The sequence below is a fragment of the Manacus vitellinus genome, unplaced genomic scaffold, assembly GCF_001715985.3.
Source record: "Manacus vitellinus isolate BGI_N305 unplaced genomic scaffold, ASM171598v3 scaffold_3_pilon, whole genome shotgun sequence".
NCBI classification, from domain to species: Eukaryota; Metazoa; Chordata; class Aves; order Passeriformes; family Pipridae; genus Manacus; species Manacus vitellinus.
In genome coordinates, this window is record NW_021940535.1 from 35,628,518 (window position 1) to 35,649,797 (window position 21,280).

Below are 21,280 nucleotides of genomic sequence, written 5' to 3' on the forward strand. Positions count from 1 at the left end.
TGGTAACATGTCTCCAGCCATCCACAGGTGGTGTGGCTGGGAAGTGCTGGACAAAGCTGTGTGTGTGTTGATCTAAAGTTTGCAGCCACAGGGGCTCTGAGGTGATAAGAAAAGCAAAGTCACAATAATCAAATTTGATAGATGATTCCAGGCTTATGGTTGCACAATTAAATATTAAGGAATAAAACTAGACCAGAAGACTAGAACAAAGACAGAAGCCCTAATTTCTGCTTCTAGATATCTGTAATAATCTGCAAAGTATTTAGTTGACCACTTTTTATAGATTTTTCAGGGAGGAAGGGAGAAAATGAAAACATGGTTTGATGCAAAAGATTTTTGCAGAGCCATTGGAGGAGATCTGGCATGCATTCACAGTGAAGAAGAACAAAACCTGATAACTAGATTGTAAGTATCTGCACAGTCCATTATTCAAATATAAGAAAAAAAATTACAAATTACCTTTCTGAAAGACATAAACGATTCCTGGTGATCAATTTCTACTTCACAATGATGGTGTATATCCCTTCAAAGTGACAGAAGGAAATAAGTAAAAAGAAGTGAGAAAAGGTTTTCTTGACAGGTCTCTGGGAAGGTGGTGTCATGCATTGAATCAGCCTGAATATAAACAAACTGAGAGAAGTATCATCAAAGTTGGTTTCAACTGAATTTACTTAATTTGTAGTTGATCAGTAGGTAAAATACTCATGATTAAAGGAATATTTCATGCTGGTTTACCACCTTAATTAGGGGGAAAAACTGGGAGATTAAGAAAAGCCTGACCTATTGATGTGCTTATATAAATGTTTAAATCAAACCTATGAGTGCAGAGGTGTCTGAATTTGGATGCCTAAGATACTTGGTGGAACCAGGACCTTAAAATATATTTTCATTTAACTCAGTATTTGTAAACTCATGACATCTATTATCTTTCCCATGAAGTTCTGCGTTTCACTGCTTCCTGCCACATGCAGTGCCAGGGTGTTTTTCTCCACATGACAACTGAACAATTACTTTATATGACTGTCTCAAATGATATTTCAAGTATTAAAACACTGAAAATAATGTAATGCTATACATTCTCCTTCTCTTTTTCATGCTGTGTCTGATTGTCCGTGATTATAATCATTCAGAGAGAGAGATTATATTCATTATTCCTACTGGATGGGTTTAAGTGCCTTGGACACTGACAGTGGATTTACATGGAGTGATGGCTCACCAGTGAGTAAATAATTTATTATTCCAGAGTTTTTTACTATTTTTTTCATGTATATCCTGGTAGGCAGCTCTCAGAACTCCTCCTATACAAGCTGCAAGTGACCTTAAGTCTTTACAACCTGATTCTTGTCTAGAAATTAGTTTTAATCTTTTGGTAGTTCATAGCTATAGATGACAATATGGCATTTCAAGTAATGAATAACACGAAAAGTGATGGAATATTGCACCCAATCTAAGCAAATCTGATTGTGCTAATCTCTATATTCCCATTTATCATTTGCCGTAAGAAATAATTTTTTACATCTATACAAACTAGGCTTTGCTGCTTTTGTTGCCTTAAGTAAATCAAGATCTGCAAGGCCCAAGTCCATATGGCAGCACTGATGGATTGTCTTGGGCTGAAACATCTGAGCAGGATAAACAACCCAGGGATCAGAGAACATCTTTCTAGAGCTCGATAGGGGAACATTGTCTTTCCTGATAAAAAACAGGGCAAGAACTTCTTGGCTTACTAACATGGCTTATAAACACACAGATGAATCATTATGCTGTTCTGAGGTCATGAACTTCTTAAAAGGTCTGGTGTTAAAGAATAAGATGGACCATGAAATCAAATGGAAGTACATTCTTCTTTAATAGGATGATAAAAGACAATTGTTTCATTTTAAAAGCAAAATAGTTACAAAGCTATGTTTCCACTCCAGGTAAATTTTGAAAAATGGTCACATGGAGAACCAAACAATTATGATGGGAATGAAAAATGTGGCGTGTTTACTGGCTACCTCAATATGAACTGGAATGATTTATTTTGTGAACACATGCTGGACTATATTTGCCAAATTAAAAAAGGTAAGATAACTTTTTTCCTTTAGCAACTTTTAGACTAGATTAGAACATCCTTTACAGGTCAGATCACACGATCTGCATGTATTAGAGGCAGCTGGGCCACCAATCACAATGAAATATTTTATACATTTAAGTAAAAGCTGTTGAAAACTACTAATTAATCCGTAAGATACACAGGTAAGTTTTGGATGCATGTACAGGATGTTGGGGAAGTGTAATGCAACAGCCTAAAGTTGGACATAGTTTCTGTAGCTTAATTTGTGATCAGCACTACCATGCTATTTTGCTGAGTGTAGCACTTTTTTCAGATACTCTGAGAAATTCTGTAACAAAAATAAGCATACTGAATAACCCTTATGACTATTACTTGGAGTTAAAATGATAATTACTGTATGAGTGTATTTAATTGAGAGATGTCCGAGAAACATAATATATACAGATATTGATTTATATTGCAGGAGTGTCACTGAAACCAGAGCCTAATTCTACATTTGGTAAGTCTTGTATTTCCAATAACAAAAATAAATTAACATATAATGATGTCAATTTCTACTATAGACTGCTTAATGTTTTAATTTGCAGATTATGAATATGTTGCTGGTGAAGATGGCTGGGTAAAATATAATCACAAGGAGTACTATTTCAGCAAAGAAGCAATGCCTATGCAAAAAGCCAGAGACTTTTGCAAGAAGAATGGTGGTGACCTTGCTGTCATTGAGAGTGAAAGTGAAAAAACTTTTCTTTGGAAATATGTAAGAAACATATTTGCTTCAAATATGCACAATTTTGTCTTGAAGTGATGCACCTTTTTTCAACTGGCTTGTGAAATATTAAAAAATGGTCCCCACCATAAAAGAAATCAGTGCCACCTTTTATCTTTTCATGGGTTTATCTAGTTAGATGCTTTACCATAATCATTATTTTGATAAATTGCTAAATGTAGAAAAATTTCCAGCTTCCTTTGAAGAATACTCTCAGGGTGCAGCTTTCAAAGACCTTGCTCTGTTTAGCTGAAAGCTGCAATTAATGATTATGTTTTACTTTCTAACTCATTCTTTTCACAGAATTCAATAAAAGATTTTTGTCAAAACAGATCTCATATTTTAAGTAAAAGGTTTAAGATACAATATTTTCTAATGGTGAGAGAATGACCTGATGATGATTTACTGTTTTGATAATAGTTTTATAGTGTTAAATCCGAATTTGATTCCATTCATTCCTCCTCCATGACTAAGGACTAAAACCCACCATTTACTTGTAGCCTTTCAGCAAATTCTCACTATGCCTCCCTAAAACTCTTAAAAAATTATTGTTATTAACCTGTTTAAGAGATTGTTCTTACCTTCTTAACATAGCTTTTTGCTCAATTTCTTTTTCAGCCCATTCTGCTTTTTTTAAAAAAAATATATACTTGAAATTGGAGGAAAATTTAAAATTTTGCATTTTGCAGTTCAGGTACATAATTTCAGTAATTTCCTGCACATTGTATACTATGCAATTGTACAAATGAAACTACAGCATTTTTTGAGAGTTTGCTTGTTTTATTTGAAATCTCTTTTATTATAGATCATTCAAATTGTGGGTTTTTTGTTTTGTTTTAGATTTTCTATAAAGACTGGGGAAATAGCTTCTATATTGGCTTAAGTGTGAGCCTTGACAAAACATTCCGGTAAGTAAAAACAAATTAATTTTGTCAGACTCATTATGTGAGTATTTGGCATGGTTGGCTTTAGGAGACTATTGAAATTCATTGACTGACACAACCTGTCTACAGCCATGTCCTTGGCTACTTTTTAAGAATAAATTTGTGAATCACCAAACTAGGAAATTATTGTTGCATAACCGAAAAAAAAAAACCACCCCAAGTAACTAATAGGTTTATAATATGAAAGATTTCTTTTGCTTAACAAAATGGTTTTTAGTGGTTCTCAGTACCTGGTTCAAGACTCTTTGTTACCCTACAAGATCTTATATTATTGCTTTTATATCCAGGAAATTGCTAAAATAGGCTCAGATGTCTGTTTCTGTGCTCCAGATAAAGCCAAGTCCAGTGCTAGACTGGTGCATTTCCTGCACACTATCAATGTTCAGAGACAAAGAAAGACTGGAACCATGAGTTAAGATGATTAGTTAGACCTAGACAGGTAGGCAGTTGATATAAAGATATTTTTTAATAATTCCAGTGAAAGGTCTTGGTTTTATTTTAGCAGAGAACAACATGTGTCTGTAAGCTAGGATACAGGAAACTTAAAATACAAAGCTCAAATACTTCCTTTGCAAAGAAATATTAACTAATTCAACTAAGAATTACTATTTCCTCAAATTACTTCTTTCAGGTGGATGGATGGAACCCCAGTGAACTATGTTGCCTGGTCTCCAAATGAACCCAATTTTGCAAATAATGATGAAAACTGTGTGGTCATGTATACCCACACAGGTGAGTATACTGCAGCAACATTCAATCTGCGGGGTGTGACATAGGCTTGGGAGGGCTGCACAGACAAGGCTGAATGAGTTATAATACTGAGCATGCTGATTTTGCCTAGAGTATTCAAAAAGCAAAGGAAAATAAATTGTATTCTCTTCTTTCATTTATGCACTTTAAAAAAAATTGAATTCTGTGTAGCTAACACATTGGATTACATCTGTGATTTGATTCCTAATTTTGTCAGAAAATTTCAATGTGAACAAATCAGTTAAGCATCAGGCCATTTGCAGACTCAGTATTGTTTTTCCTCAAAAGATACTCAGACAACTATAGGACTGTGAGAAGCTTGGGTAGTAAGGTAACAAGGACTGAGTGCCTTGTACCGGCAGGCTGATGATAGAGATCTTACAGATCTTAGAGAATTAAGCATTTAAACTAAAACTCTCCTTTGACAATGCTATGGTTTTGCAATATTGAAATATCTCTGGGTTTAGACAAATGATTCACATTCTAAATTTTGCTGGAAACCTGAGCATTTCTAAGAAAGAGACATAGGAATTATATATTATTATTTCTGGGGGAGAGAAATACAAATGCTGTAATCAGTTCTACTTCCCATAATAGATTTTCTCTAGGAAAGGACACTTCTTATCTCAGTCCCAGTTGCACACTTTTTATCTCAGTCTCAGTTGCATTTTGTCTTTTTTTTTTTAAATTCTAATTTGCTTTCAGGTACATGGAATGATCTCAACTGTGGCAGTGTTGAATTATTCATCTGTGAAAGGCTTAATGACACTGTTCGTCCAGCTGTTGCTCCCACTTCACCACCACCACCAAAGGGTGGGTGTCCAGAAGACTGGCTTCTCTTTGATAACAAGGTGCAGTATGAAATGTCAGTATATTGTATTTTAAAAGGAGCAGAATAAAAAGCAATCAGTTTTTCAGTTGTAGCAGGGTTTTCAGTTGTCACGAAGAATCTTCTGTTCGTGTGTATTTAGAGACTTTAAAATGCAAATCCTAAACCACAGATTACAGCCTCTATTGAGATCACAGCAGTTATTAGGGAGGTCATGAGACACACAAGAAGAAAGCTTCATCTTACATTTTTGCTAGTGTTTTGTGTTACCAAAGATGGCTGAACAACCTTCCCTGTATGGAGCTGTTGTATGTTCTTGTTTGCTCTGCTGAGGCTATCTGGCTCTCACATATTGCCTGGACACCTACTTATCCCTTGCCTACTATGCACTGGCTCTCCACTACGACATCTTCCCTTGAGCAAATTTATCTTTTTTTTTTCTATAACCAAACACCTGTTAAGCTTTTTAAGTAATGCAGTTATAAGATTCCTTTTTCCTTCCCTCCCTCAGTCCTGGGGAAAAGTCACAAATTCTGCATATTCAATTTCAAGGTTCTCTCTCAAGCTAAAATGTCTCTTCCTCACATCCTGGAAGAGGAGCTTCCAAAGGCTCCTCCCTTAACTCCTCCCAAAGTGTTTATACACTGCTTCTGGCCATCATGACTCTACCTTCCTTTTCTGCTCAGCTTTTCCCCAAATTTGCTGCTTTTCAGTTACATGCTTTAGTTAGCACATTTACGTTGTTTGACTTTTACAAAGCTGTCCGATGATGTCTGAGTTAAATCTCATAAGATCATATGACAAGAAATGGTAAATTCATAGTTTTCTTAATAATCTCAAAATCATTATCTTTCTGTGATTATTCTGGGAGAACCAAACTTAATTGGACAAACAGGGTAACAAGAGCTGAGATACTTTGATTCAATAACATATTTTATCCTTGTCTTCTTCAGCATGTCTCTCAAAAATTTACACCTCAGAACTATGCTCAGAAGCTTAATGCAATTTTTGCTGAGATCAATAGACTGACATATTCTTTCTTCTAAGAGTATGCTAAAATATTGGACTTTATGCTAATTTTCTAGTACAGATCTTCTCTGTCACTAAAACCTAAAGATAAGATAGAAAGTACTCTTAAATCAGCTAAACTCCCTTTTTACTTAAAATATTCAGCTTATCTTGTTTGTTACAAATAGAGGTGCTTTCACCAGAAATTAAAACACCATCCAGTTACAGAAGTGGCACACTTCTCTTTTTCAGTGTTTTAAAGTCTTTGGTCTTGATGAAAATGATACATTGACCTGGCACGCTGCACGGAACAATTGCATTGATTTTGGAGGAAATCTGGCTACTATATCAAAAAAAGAAGAGCAAGGTATAAAGTACCAATGTTTTGACACTGGATGAGACACCATGTAATTCCTGACAAAAAGAGTAAAACAGATGTTTTAGCTTCTGCAATATATGCTATTATTTATTCCATATTAATATATTGAATGAGAAATTAATTGAGTTTTTGGAAAAAAATTCTTGCATAGGTTTTAGTGTCTTGATTAACTTTCAAAATCAGAGGGGTAAATATGGGAGGTATTGTTCAAATATTAAAATATTAAAATACTATATTAGAGGCTAGTAGTATAATAAAATGTCCACATTTTCTTTCATTTTAAGGAAGCAGATAATCTTTGAGATCCCTTCCAACCCAGGCCATTCTATGATTCTATGTAAAAAAGCACACAAAGGGAGTAATATCCAAAACCAAATCACTATGCACCCAGCTGCTGAGCTAAATACTGTGGATGTCAGTGGTGGACACATCCTTAGGCAGCAGAAGATTCCAGTGCCAGAGTCCTAGCTTCCCCCTGATCCTCTTGCTCTGCTGGACTTCAGCCTGCTGGTCTTGTTGTTCATCATCCTGCAGGCTTTTTATGAGGCCTCATGTTACTTCAGGATTTGCACTGCCTCAGGTCATGAGGGCCACACACGAATCATCTCCCAGCTCCCTCCATCAGTGATAGTGGTTTATACTTTTTTTTCTGTAGCAAAGGAAGGACATTATTTTAGTGGAAAGTCAGCTTAAGCAGGAGCTAAGAGAAACAGCATCTGGTATTCTGCAAAGCTGAGATCACAGTTCATACATACATGGTTATCGAGTTGTTTTATTTGTGTTATGCCTATTTAGAAATGAAATTATTAAGCCAGGTTAATAAAGAAGTTGCCAAAGAAGAAAAGGGAATGCAGACTTTGTAGACTCATTTTCTATGTGCCAAAGTTTATGTACGCATGTTAATTTCTGTAATACATTAAAACATTTTCCTCAGATGATGAACAACATGGAAGAGTGTACACATAAATTGCCATTTTATTAAAAATTTTCATATCATTGAGTTTGTAAAGACCTTTTCTGATTTTAATATCAGATGAATGATCATCTATTAGTTTTATTTTTATCATAAGACTGCTGCCTTATTATAAAGAGAAAATGAAAACTCATCATCCTGATTCCAGGCATTCTAAAGTCTCCAGTGTTGGGGAAGGTTCAATTTCCTCTCTTACATAATATTTCTTTTTTTTTTCCTTCAGCTTTCCTTATGTCCCTCTTAAAAGAAGCTGCTACTGATGCTTGGATTGGACTAAATGACATAAATCAGGAGCACATGTACTTGTGGACAGAGGGAAGCCCAGTAGACTATACAAATTGGGCAAAAGGTTCACGAAGTTATTTTAGTATGGTAAACATCAATTTTATCACTTACACATTATAACTTTGGTAGATGGCTAAAATGTACAATGGTATTTTCTGTTTGTTTGTTTTTTTTTTCCTTTATGAAGACTTTTAGCAATCTTGTTGCTTTTTAAAAGCAGAGTGACTATGTGAGATATCTATCTACATACTTTTTTTTCAACTTCTGTGTTTTGTCATGGTTCTATATGAGTCCAGACAAAGGTTTGGAAGTCTTATGCAAAACACAGACTAGTAAGCCATTTCCCTCACTTTACTGTGACTCATGAAGAGATTCAAATAAATAATAGCATAAACTATATAATTTTGGGATGCAGTGAATTTTATTTAGATTTGATGAAAATACTCAGATAACTACTGCCATTAGGCTCAAGCTGGGTTTTAGGATCTCCAGGACTTCCCCATCTCACACATACAGAAGGCTGCAGAAGGCTGCATTACTGAATTTCTGCAGAAGGCTCTGACCATTCCCCTCCAGTAATTGTTCCACATACAACTTCTTTCACTTGCAGACAAGACCTGGGCTAGTGTGACCTGAGGGGGTTTGGAGATAGCATGAGGCTATACTGATGTGAGGTGGGAAAAGCTGCTGTCTCCTGCTGCAGAAAGCCAAGCAGCGGCTTCCCATGCTGTGAATGGAAAATGAGGAAGGTCCACAGTACAGTGGAAAGGGTTTCAGGAGATGTCCCCTACAAAACGTTGTTTCTGACAAACCACCTCTACAGCACTGCTGTGACCACTTTGGTTCCCAGTGCTGAACTGGGGCAAGAAGAGAAATTCAGCTCTCTAGGCAAGCTTCAGTGCTGAGGAGAGATTCCCCATAACCTCCAGGAACACAACAGCAAATCTGTGGTCCACACCTGCACACATGCACACACATCCACAGTCATGCACAGAGGGTATGTAAGCACAGATAGTTCCAGACACTTCTTCCTGCCCCTGTGCTCTGCTTTGCAACTCCCTTCGTCATCCAAGTGCAAAATTTTCTAGGACTGAGTTGCAAATGCTTATTGTCATATTACTGTGCCTGACCATTGTTTGTATGAGTCCATATGTACATATATCTGACTTTCATATTATTCATCTCTATGCACCTGTGTATGATAGGTGAGTCTGTGAGTCCTGAATCTTTCCTACCTGTCCACATGGTTTTGTGGTTAATCTCATTTGTCTTGTAGGATGATTGTGTCTTTTTGATGAAGAACCCTATTGAACAGGCAGGGAAATGGAAGGATGAAGGATGTAAAACAAGCAAAAGTTACATATGCCAGAAAAATTCAGGTGAGTTTCCTTTCACCGCTTTCTAGTACAGCTGATTTATTGTGGTTATTTCAAACTCATGTTAAAAGTGACTTTCCTGTAATTCCACCCTGGCTTAACTGAAATGAATGACAGTATCACATGCACTATGGACCATTTTAACAAAATGGTCACACTCTTTTTTGAGAAAATCTCTTAACCTTTCCTATTTTAGGGACTAGACCTGTAAATTAAAAAAATCTATGGATCATCATGTATTTTACTACTTTTGGGAATCATATGAGCAAGTGCTTTGTCTTTATATGGGTAAATTATTCAAATCTGGAATTCTACTATTATACTTCAAAGCACTGCAACCTCTTTATTTTGTGAAACTGCCCTGCTTAATTTCCCTTACATTCTTTCTCAGGCAATTTCAGTGGCAGCAGTTATATCCCTCTGCTTGCTCACAGTGTACTTATCATACCCTGTTCCTTATCAGAAATACAACCAGTGAAGGAGTTGTTCCCATTAATGCCCTACATTGGTACAATATGCTTTGGGTAGGTCTGGTGCTTACAAGGTGTGTTCCTGGAGATGATACAGATATTCATGCTAAAAAGTCATTCTGACAAGTATTAGAAAATTTTGTCACAGTACATGAAAAGGTGGTATTCATCACTGCAGCAATACAAATATCTTGATTTGTTATTGCAATCTCTCTTAATTGCTTGACTACTCCAGTACACTAGATTTTTTCTCAGTGTTCTATGTCTGAGGCAATATAAAGTTTGACTTTTCTTTTGGTTTTTTTTGCTTGTTACAGACCCCAAAGTGCACAACTCCCAACCCACAGTTCCGATGATTGGCTTTAACAATTATGGTGATGACCGCTACGCAGTCGTCAAGGAAAAAATGAGCTGGGAAAAAGCAGAGAAGGAGTGCAGGGACCAGTCTGCAGAACTCGCCAGTGTCTTGGATCCTTATGCTGAATCTTACGTGTGGTTACAAATAGTAAAACATGGGCAACCTGTGTGGATTGGCCTTAACAGCAACACTGTGAGTCTACCAAATGCAAGTGACAGTCATACCACTATCTTAGATGAGTTATCGGTCAGATCCAAAAATGTGTGGCAGAAGTCAAAACCTTTTGGGGGATACTGACTTCACTTCAGGGCATTTACATGTTTAAGTGTTTGTCCATAGTGTAAGCGAGAACTGCCACAGCCCACACTTAAAGGTCACCAAGGATGTAGCTGCAGCAGACAGTGGCTTCAGTGGTAAAATAGCTGTGGACTTCCCACTTCCTACGCTATGGTCTACCACATACTCATATGGGGGTGTGTTGTCATTTCTGAAGGCACATCGTTGAGCATACCACAGAAAAAAATGGGTTAAAAATAGTCCTTTCTTTCTGAATTTATTTTAAGTTTTTGTTTAAATTCACAGCCTAGCAGTACAAGAGCTTGTGCTGGGCAATAGGGGAAAGAGCTGGGAGGAGCAGAGCTCTGGCAATGGGGAAACCTTAGGCTGGCTTCTGGAGCCGAAGTCAGTGCCCTGTGTAAAGCTGCTGACAAACTCAGCTAAGAGTGGAAAGGTCTGAAATGGGAAGCAGCTAACAGAGGCATGTAAAAAAGGACATGGATAAATATGATGTAGCTGGATATTTCTGTTGTGGGGAAAGTCGTGGGGAAATCAATAGGGAGAGGTAGAGAGTGGGACACAGTACTGAGAGAGGGCACAGGTGTTGAGGTGAGAGGAACCAGAGCCACAGCTCAGTGAGAGCAGTCACTGTGAAACCAGGATTAGGGAGGAATCTGGAATGACAGATAGCCAACGGTTTCAAAGGAAAGGAGGTAGAAAAGGAAATGGCACAAAGGGCAGGATGGGAGCCTGCCTCCAAAGATCACAGGAGGATGGAGCTAGGTTGCACAGGATGGAGTGACAGAAGCCATGGATGTGACTAATGTCAGTCATCCTCTGCAAATAGTGGTGAAATTCACTGATAAAATAACGCTTGTCTCGTCTGAAGTAGCTGGTCCTTGCAAGACCCAGAAACATACTACAGGCCCTGTTAACATGGGTGGCAGAGTTCTGTGGTGCCTGTCCCATGGAAAGCCTCATCAGTTTTTGTCTGTCCAGTGAAACTTCTGCTTTTTCTATTTGCTTCCTAAATACATGGAGAAGCCTGTGTTAGAGGAACGCTGACAATAGTTTCTCCGCAATCTTTATTTGATTTGTGTGTAAATGTGGACTAATTTGATAAAACCTTCAGCTATATATTCACATTTGTTACCACGAGGCCCTTTGCCCATTTAGTGCATGAGACAGATGGTGTGAATCGAATAATGTAGGTTTGCATGCTAAATAAACATCTGTAGGACCACTGCCCTAACTGCTGTGGAGAGTGGAGTCTGGACCAGTTTGTTATGTATTCATGACAGAGGATGAATTAATTTTGTGCAGGAAACCATGATTTTTCCCAATTTATACATACATTCAAGTATAATCTTAATATTCTTTCCTTCTAATTCTTATATGTGACATAATCTTTATTCACATTTGCTTTTAGAATGGTGGCCAATACGTATGGTCAGATAGAAGGAGGAGCAGGTATCTTAACTGGGCCAGTGGAGAACCAAATAAGAACACAGCCTGTGTCTATTTAGATTTGGATGGGTTTTGGAAGACAGCATCTTGCAATGAAACATTTTCATCTCTCTGTAAACAATCCAATGGTAAGTTCTGAATAGCAGAAATGTGATTTGGGAGGCTGGAATTTAAATTAATGGCTTTATTTGAATTTAACTTTGCTACATATGCAAAGATTGTAATAGATAGTGTATGCCTTGTGAAAAACTATTACTTTTTAAAGGAAGAACTCTCAGATCCAGTCTGAGTGACTTGCAGGCATTTCATTTGACAGGCCGGTCAACATGTGCACATCATAAAGACAATTGCAATATTTCATGCCACATGCCATGGTTTTTTTATGTATCCATGTTTGTCAAGAACAGAATTGATCAACTTTAGCCTAACTATAAATATATTAATAATATACTTTTACGCTTAAAAGTATCTTTTGAAATAATATGAGTTGAGAAACTTCTGTCAGTGTAGCAGCTGAATCAATTAATTTGTTTGTTGCTGCTGCTCAAATACTTCACTCAAATATTGCATGTAATTTTCAAATATGTTTTAAATTATTTATTAAATTTATGATCTTTACATCATACTTTACAGCAAATTTTGTATTCATTTAGTCTCTGCTTTGGATTTAATCAGGTGATACAGGATATAAATTCTATAATCAGGTTATAAATTCTGCTTTTGCATTGTTTAGGATGTATGATGTACAAGGACAGGTACAGACAGCTTCTCTAAACGTCATTTCTACAAATTGTCTAGACACAAGCCACTGACTTGTGGTGATGGTGTTGAGATTCTTTATGTTTATGACTCATTCCTCATTCTGTTTCACAAATTTCAAGACAAAATTGTCTTGCTGAAGACAGTTGCAGTTCGACTGGTGTAGGCTTTCTTTAGCAGATTGGAGAACCAGCTCCAACCAGTATAGTTTATTACTAGTTTTCCATGTTCAGTTGAATTTTTTATCATTTGTTAAGTCTACAGAATATTACTTTTCCTGGAATTAATGTAAAATCATAGGGCTGGTGTGTGGTGTAGGAGTACATATTTCCCTTGGCTTTTAAGACTCCACTGAAACCTGTGGGTCTTCTTAATAGAGTTAATCCCTACTGAGCCACCACAGCTTCCTGGGAAGTGCCCTGAACCAAAGCATGGTAGATCTTGGATTCCCTTCCGTGGTCATTGTTACTATGTTCACACCACTTCTGAGGAAAGCTGGCCTGATGCTTCCATGATGTGTATTCAAATGGGTAAGTGCCCTTTTTTCTTAGGATAAATTACAGATTGTTTGTGTGTTTGACTTTTTAATCCAGCACCAAGTGATAATACATAGATGTGTGTATGAGCACATCAATTATAAGCTACACCTAATTTAAATTTATTATCAAGCATTTCTACTGTATGAAAATGCGGATCACTAAACATGTCATGATTGTTTACTGACATAATTATTTCATAACGAAAAATCTTGCTGAAATTATATGTAATATTTAATTGATATTTTTAGGTGCCTCTCTGGTTTCCATAGAAGATTCAGCTGAAATGAACTTTCTCTTACTTTATTTGTCTCCACTTGCAAGTGACGTCAGAAAGTTTTGGATAGGATTGTTCAAAAATATTGACGGTAATTATTTGACCATGCACACTGAGATGAAAATAAATACTAAACAAAAAGGATGAATACTAATTACCACTAACATACTATATAATAGTGCCAATATGATAAATATTAAGTAAATAATCAGATAAAAATCAACTAATAAATGTTTAATAGCTTTTCTGCTAAGACATCTAAAACATAAATCATAAAGAGGTCTACGCTTTCTGTATCTTTTCTGAAATTAGAGTATATTTCAGTCAGTAGAAGGTTCAAGCTTTTCACTGCACTAGTTGATTAAAATGTTTCCTATTCCTTTTTTAACTCAAAGTACTTGACATTTAACCACTGCAGTCTTTTAAGAAAATGTTGATCTTAGATACACACACAAAGAAAATCTCTTGGACCTTCTGTGTTCTTGCACTGCTGAGACTGGCTTACGTGGGTATTCTGCTTTCCTTGAGGCTCCCAGGCACAGTTCTGGGCCAGGCTTCAGCTAAAGGTCCTCAGGTAGCCTGAGCGTGTTTTCCTTACATCTCTGACAGCCGTGGCCCTGAAGGCTAACGGAGTTAACTTTTTGAACATTTATATTTGGTACATTCCCACCTGAAAAGCTCTGGCTGTTAAGAGAGTGAGAAATAAGCCCTCTGTGATGCCAGTTTAATCAACTAAAAAATTCTGTGACTGATGTCATTGTGCCCAGCAGACTTATTTATTCCCCACTTAATTCACTCACTGGGTAGTACTTTTCGTTTTAGGGGAATGGATATGGTTGGACAGAAGTGCGGTAGAATATGTCAACTGGGAGAAAGGAGAGCCTACAGCAGTTTTTGATGAACACTGTGTTGATATGGATGTCTCAAGCGGAACCTGGAGGACCTATTACTGCTCTGTTGACCAGAATTTTATTTGCAAAATCCCTAAAAGTAAGTTCTGTATTTCTGTGTGGTGGGTTATTTTAAAAGTAGTGGTTACTATACATCAAGGCAAACTGCTCATGCACTGGGTACACTTCATGCACTGATGCATGTGCATCTGAATCAAAGCCAAGAGTAACTTCTGATAGAAATGGTGAGAAATAATGTTAGAGAATAACCTGAATCACAGTTTCCTCCTCTCAGTTTAAAAGCATTGATTTCTTGACATTTGCTGTTTCCTGGGGGAGTGAAGAACCTATCACCTGTTGAGAGTGCACAAAACATTCATAGTCATTATGGTTAGAAGGCAAGGAGTGGTAGATGGTGCCTAAATGATTAGACTAGTGACTGCTGAGAAGAAAGGCAGACACTCTCCTGATAGCTAAGCTAAGGGGCAGCAGTGAGAAGTCACTGAGCTCCTGTAGAGACAGGTGAGGACAGTATCACCATGGTGAAGTGTGCCGGAATCTGCTGGATGAGCAAGCAGAAAGCATCAAGTGAGGGTGGGCAGCGGGGCTCAATTAATTTGTCTTCTGACAGAGGCACGGGGAGACGTGCTAAGACAACCAAACAGCGTGTTATGTTTCATTGGTAATGGTTACTTGTGACCCTGTAGTTTTTTGGATGTCAACCCGTGTAAAATCTGAAGGTGTCTCAGGCTGGGGTGAGTCCCGCTTGCGTGCACAGTAGTGTTACATAAAACATGAAGCATGTAAATCTACACACATGCAGCTACCATGAGTCACTGTGTGCACACAAATTCAGTTGTGTTTGCACACATCAACTGGAAGACAGTATGAAATAGGCCACATTTGCCATTGGCAAACAGATTTACCACACAAATATAATCAGTGCGGTGTAGAACCAATTGAGTTTCCTACTTGTGGATCTCCACATTGGCAGGTTGGCAATGGAGTCACCTGTGAAATTTGTAGGGCACAGCCAGTCAGTCCCACAACTAATTAACTGAGTCATACTTCCCAAGCAATGGAAGTGTTCAAAGCAATGAATAGTGAGACAACACTTAGTCTTGAGTTTGTTTTTTTTTACAAGTATTTGTAACAAGTGTATTTGATGGATTCAACCTCAATTGTCAGGGAAAATGTTTTCATATATTTTTCCTGTCCATGTACTGTGTTCAGCTCTGAGGCCTGCAGCATAAGAAAGACATGGACCTACTCAGCAGGGTCCAGAGGAGAGCTATGAAGGTGATCAGAGGGCTGGAGCACCGTCCTTAGGAGGACAGCCTGTAGAGTTGGAATTGTTTAATTTGGAGAAGAGAAGGCTCCAGTGAGACGTTATAGCACTTTCCACTAGCTAAAGGGGGCTCATGAGAGAGCTGGAGAGAGACTTCTTCCAAGGGCATGTAGTGATAAGACAAGGGGGAATGGCTTCAAAATGAAATTGAGTAGGTTTAGATTGGATATTAGGAAAAAAATTATTTACTGTGAGGGTGGTGAGACAGTGGAACAGGTTGTCTAGAGAAGCTGTAGATGCCCCATCTCTGGAATTGTTCAAGACTAGATTGTATGGGGCTTTGAGCAACCTGGTCTAGTGGAAGGTGTCCCTGGTCATGGCAGGGGGTTAGAAGCAGGTGATCTTTAAGGTCCCTTCCAACCCCAACCATTATATGATTCTATAATTATCTAAAATTTGATAGGAACATAAAGCAGAAATTATGTATGTAGTATTCATTTAATCTTTGAACAGTTGCTTTCAAACTGTATGATACATATACTTTTTAATTTTAAAGTTGCTGAAGCTGAGCCAACCGATGATTCACCTCTCAATAATGGTAAGTTGGTTTCTTACAAGCCCACTAAACAGAAATTTCAGTAAGTTCATAAACATTTATTACTTATAAGTAAAATTGCCTCCAGAAATGTTTCATTTAAGTAACCATCTGTTACAGATTATTTTATTTTAAATCTGTTTAAAATGAGAGCTCTTCCCTCAAACTGGATATCTTACTTTTTTAAATGAAAAATGGTATATGTAGCACAATATAACTATATAACAATATAACAATATAACTATATAACAATATAATGCTCCTTTTAAAGGGAACATAAAAGAGATTAAGCTCAGTTTTGCATTGCCCATCTGTAACATGCATTAATTTTAACTGCTGTTATGATTGTTCAGTACTTTTACTTTCACTTGGTTACTTAGGGAGATATTTGTTATATGCAATAACAGTCTCTGGGCATTTGTAGTAATTGTTCTGTTTTGTCTTTCACAGCATCAAAAAAAGATGCTGCTGCTTCATCAACAAATGGTTTAGGTGGGATAATTTTTATACTGATCTTCCTTCTGCTAGCTGGAACTGGCCTTACATTGTATTATTTCTATAAAAAAAGACGTGGTCAACAAATGTTTACAGCAAGTTTTGAAAATGCCATATACCGTGGTGACCCTGGAACTCTTGAATCAAATTGTCTTGTGACCAATATTGAAGAAAATGAGCGGGCAACAGTTTAATAGGCTGGATAATCTTGGGCCTGATTTTGAAAAGAATTAAAATGCTAGCATATGAGACTTCTTAAGGCAAAGCAATTCTCTCCTATGGAAATTCTAGCTAATTTTGCACAGGGTGCTTTCTGTACTAGCAGGAACAAGCAATCTTGCAAGGCAGATCCAGAGATCTGCTCACAAACTGTAGTACCTGGGAGGATTGTTGAGCTTACACATAGACCTGCAGCTGTGTTGTGTAAGTGAACACTCAGGCAGCTCCAGTCTCTGCATGAGTCCAGCATTATCTTTAGGCACAAGAACCATGCTCATCACAGACAATTTGAGAATATGCACCTTAGCATGCTCCAAAAAGTATATCCAGATATCCTGAAAAATGCCTTAATCTCCAGAGGAGACTGGCAGAATTGCACAGGTTGGACTAACCTCCAGGGTCAGCTGGGGCAGATCCCTGTTTGAAGCAGGCCCAGCTCCCTGGCTCAGCCAGGCAGCCTGCTCCAGTGCTGTGGATCCATGTCTTCTTTTTGCTAATGAGGTACCACAGAAACCTTTTGTCTTGCCCATAATACCTGAATTAACATAATTTGCTCCTCTGTATATGACTCATAGAAAGGCAAATGGAAATTGTATTTCTTCTACTAAAATTCTGTAATATACACAATGAAAGATCAACTATTATAAGAGGTTGGAATGTATTGTGAATAGTAATGCTTTATCATTTAAACAGTCAAATAGGGATCTCAAAGGATGTTGCAAAAGGATGGAAATAGGCAGGAGAAATTATACTTAATTCACACCTGAAAAACTACATAAAAATATATTCTTGATATCTCCAAAACCAGTGAGGTTTTCATTCCTTTTTAGGTCATTTTTTTCGAAATATAATGAAACTTACCATTAGAAAGTCTTTTCTAATTTCTGATCAGATTTTCCGTGTCCAAGTCTGTTTTAAATCTTTGAATATCATTCATGCCATCATGATGGAACTGATGGCATTACATGTCATACTTGTCTGCTGGTATATTCTCTGACTTCATAAACCCTTAAAAGAGGCTTACATAGAGGTTTGTTTTTTTTAACTTTCCCAGTGTATTTTATGGCAAATGTAAACAACCATATGACTCAAAACTCTTAGTCTAGGGTATGCCCTTATTTAATTTGATACTTTTTGATATTTTAATCTTTTGACAGATTTTAATTTTGTTTAAGTTAAAATATTTTTGTGTGTGTATGAAATACATGTAAATAAGTTTTTATTCTATGTTGGTTTGCTAAATGGGAATTAAAAGGCTGATTCTAAGTAAAAGTGTGTGTGTCTTCTTAAACGGAACAACTTATCATAACAGTAAAAACAGTAAGGAGGGATGGAATACTCAAATTTTCATACACAAATGAACATCCATTTTTCCTAGTCTAGTGTGTTCTAAAATGGTCTTTACCAGCCTGTGAAACTGTGTGTCTCACTGCCTCTTTATCTCTAACATTTGAAAGTTTACCCTAATAAATGTCTAATGAAAGTGTTGGAATTTAGGACTTACATGCCATTCTGCTTTAGGAGTTTCTGAGACAGATTCTTATATATTCTTATTGTCTTGTCTCCTCTCAATATTTGCTGCTAGCAACAGTAGTTCTTCCCTTTTCATTTCGTTGGCTACATCTTCTAGATCCTTAATCCCTTCTGCTGTTCTCTTCTAGACCCTGCACTGTTGTATATAGCTCCTTCTGACAGTACCAGTGCACCAGTAGATAAGGTGTTTCAGGTGACATCCTAACAACAATGAGCACATTAGAAAGATTTAATCCACCCTTGTAACACTTTCCATAAAGGAACCTTCTGTCTGAATTGTCTGAATTGGTTCTACAGGATGTATAGGTTTGGATAAATAAATGGCTGCCAGAAAACAATAGGCCTGAGACAGGAAACTTGCCTAATGAGAAGTTAGTTTGTGAAAGTTTCCAAGGACTGATGAGCTTTAGCAGTCCTGTTGCATCTGTGAGAACTGAGCCAAGAGTTTGCTTGGACTGTACAAGATTATTAGTGCCCACAAGCATCAGCAGAGGGTTGTGTAACTTAGACAACATCCAAGACAGCAGTGACTGATACCTGGTAATGGAGAATAAGACACCCTGAAGAACTCTCCAGACATGTCTTGAGAATTTGCTGGAGTGCCAATATAGCTCTCTGCAAGTGAGTGCACAGCTGGGATTGGTTTCTAAACATTGGTCCACCCGGGGAACTTGAGTGATTGTCTGTGAGTGAACTCTATGAGTGAAAACGTGAATGTGCCATGTGAATATTTATTTCCTATTTATTATAATAACTTTTTTCTATTATAAATAACAGCTTATTAAATAAGCCCAACCCAAACCACCAAAGAGAACACCTTGTTTTAAGAAACTCTGCTTATGATCTGCATTTCATCCCTATCAGTGAAAAGGGAATTCACCAGAAACCTTCTTTTGTGCATCCTAGTATGATGGATTTTCTTCACAAAGTTTATGGTTACTTTCAGGCTTTTGGTTCCAAATTCCTTCCCTATAGCTAGATTTCTGCAGGAAAGCTGTGGTTGCCACTGCCATCCCAGCTAATAGAACAGCTCCAAGAATGCTTGTCAGACAATACAGACCTAGTACCTAGTTTAAAGACACTATTGATGTGGAGGTAAGATACAAGTGCTCATCAAGGTGCTTGGAGACCTAGAATTTAGTGGCGAAATCAAGTTTTTTACCAGGACTAGGAATATTCAGGGTTAAGCTGCTGTAAGCAGAAGTGGGGGACCACAATTTGTCAATTGGGGGGGATGACGATTTGTCAATTTGTCCTACTTCCACATAGATTTTTTTTGATTTGGTCTTACATGCAATAAAATAGCATTTACAAAATGCCTTTCCACATAAGCAAGATGTGGAGACTTACTTTCTTGGTTACTTGCCTTTGTTTTCTTTACATTAGGGTAGCATTTTAGAGAGAATTTCCTGCCTTCCAAAAGAATACCAATTTACAGAGGAAGTATTTGCTAATATGAGTATCTTGATATTTTCAGTACTTTCAGATACTTTCAGAATCACTTGAAACAGATAAGAAAATATTAGCAAAACAGTAATATAAAAAGAAGTTTATGAACTGCAAGTCTTTATTTCTGTCATTTAAGTTTCTGAAATTAGGGGAGTGAAAAAGGAAGTCAAGAGTAACTTGGAGCAAAATGTAAGGAAGTTCTATAAATAAAAACAGAATAGATAGATAGCTGTGAAATGAAATTTTCAGGCCAGATTCCAATGGGCAAGAGCCAGATTTTCCGGGGTCAATAGGAAAGGTTTGAACTGCTCCATAAGCATAAAGTTGTCCTGATGTCACCTTATCCGGGCAGAGGAACAGTTAGTGTTCATTTTGTCTCTTCTCAGTTGTGTCCTTATCTGTCCATATCCAGATTTCTTCTGTCACATTCTGCAGAGCATGAGGTTTTACTATGTGCAACTATTTGTTATCTGTTAAATAACTTTTTAAGGATTTGGTTTGTGTTTTAAGGATGTGGTTAGTGCTTATGGTTCCTTTGAGGAAATATTTGCTCTCATTTCAGGAGAACACACACAGTACAGTCATTATACTGGCTTTTTAACCAGACCCTTGATCTAGACAGCTAAATGAAATTCATCACACCTACTTTTAGAACTGATTGACACAATTTTTCTTTATAGTAGATAATCAGGAATATATATGCACGACTCGCAGTTGTGCACTGGTCTACCAGAAGAGGGTAATGATGGCACAGAGGTTCTAGAGAGAGGAGGGAATAATATTCTGCAACTGGAGGAATAAGGGCTTGTGCAGTGACAAACACAAACTGAGGTTAGTAAGAGAATGGTACAAAAATGCAGTGCAAGATGTCCAAATAAAGGAAGTCGAAGGGAAAGGCCAAAGTAGAAATGAAGGAGTTTGAATTGGGCCAGAAGTGCTGATTGTCCCTTGGAGAGCCAGGCAAGGCTGGGCTTGGCAAGGCAGAGGTCTGGGAAATGCAGACACTGCTGGGAGAAGTGCAGGAGGATAGGACTCCCAGTTGTGGGGAAGCAACAGAGGGTTGAACATACTTTGCATATAAGAGAGTGAAGGAAAAAACCTATCTGAAGTGAACTGTTGGCCCAGGAATCCAGCTGCACCATTCAGATCAGGAAAGGGGGGGGGGGTGGTGGATAGCAAAGGGCTGGAAGGTGTAAGATATTGGTATGTTTGTTCCTATTTGCCAGGGTACCTCTTGTGTTCTTTGGAAAGACCACAGCTGTGGATCGGGGAAGAAGGCAGGCTGCGTCTCCACCTTGCCCT

General features: G+C 37.5%; 1 protein-coding gene across 1 annotated transcript in view; it reads left to right on the plus strand.

Annotated features, from left to right (window-relative positions):
• Positions 1-18,255, plus strand: part of LOC103763337 (macrophage mannose receptor 1) — a 29,452-nt gene extending 11,197 nt beyond the window's left edge. Inside the window, exons 13-30 of the mRNA XM_018075735.1 lie at positions 284-405; positions 1,131-1,218; positions 1,920-2,064; positions 2,520-2,555; positions 2,644-2,813; positions 3,663-3,730; positions 4,398-4,498; positions 5,222-5,367; positions 6,606-6,720; positions 7,929-8,077; positions 9,267-9,369; positions 10,154-10,386; positions 11,900-12,065; positions 13,074-13,226; positions 13,484-13,600; positions 14,332-14,499; positions 16,244-16,285; positions 16,733-18,255. Of these exons, the coding sequence (XP_017931224.1) occupies positions 284-405; positions 1,131-1,218; positions 1,920-2,064; positions 2,520-2,555; positions 2,644-2,813; positions 3,663-3,730; positions 4,398-4,498; positions 5,222-5,367; positions 6,606-6,720; positions 7,929-8,077; positions 9,267-9,369; positions 10,154-10,386; positions 11,900-12,065; positions 13,074-13,226; positions 13,484-13,600; positions 14,332-14,499; positions 16,244-16,285; positions 16,733-16,971 (2,361 nt within the window). The 3' untranslated portion in view covers positions 16,972-18,255. The remainder of the gene's footprint in view (positions 1-283; positions 406-1,130; positions 1,219-1,919; positions 2,065-2,519; positions 2,556-2,643; positions 2,814-3,662; positions 3,731-4,397; positions 4,499-5,221; positions 5,368-6,605; positions 6,721-7,928; positions 8,078-9,266; positions 9,370-10,153; positions 10,387-11,899; positions 12,066-13,073; positions 13,227-13,483; positions 13,601-14,331; positions 14,500-16,243; positions 16,286-16,732) is intronic.
• Positions 18,256-21,280: the final 3,025 nt, after the last annotated feature.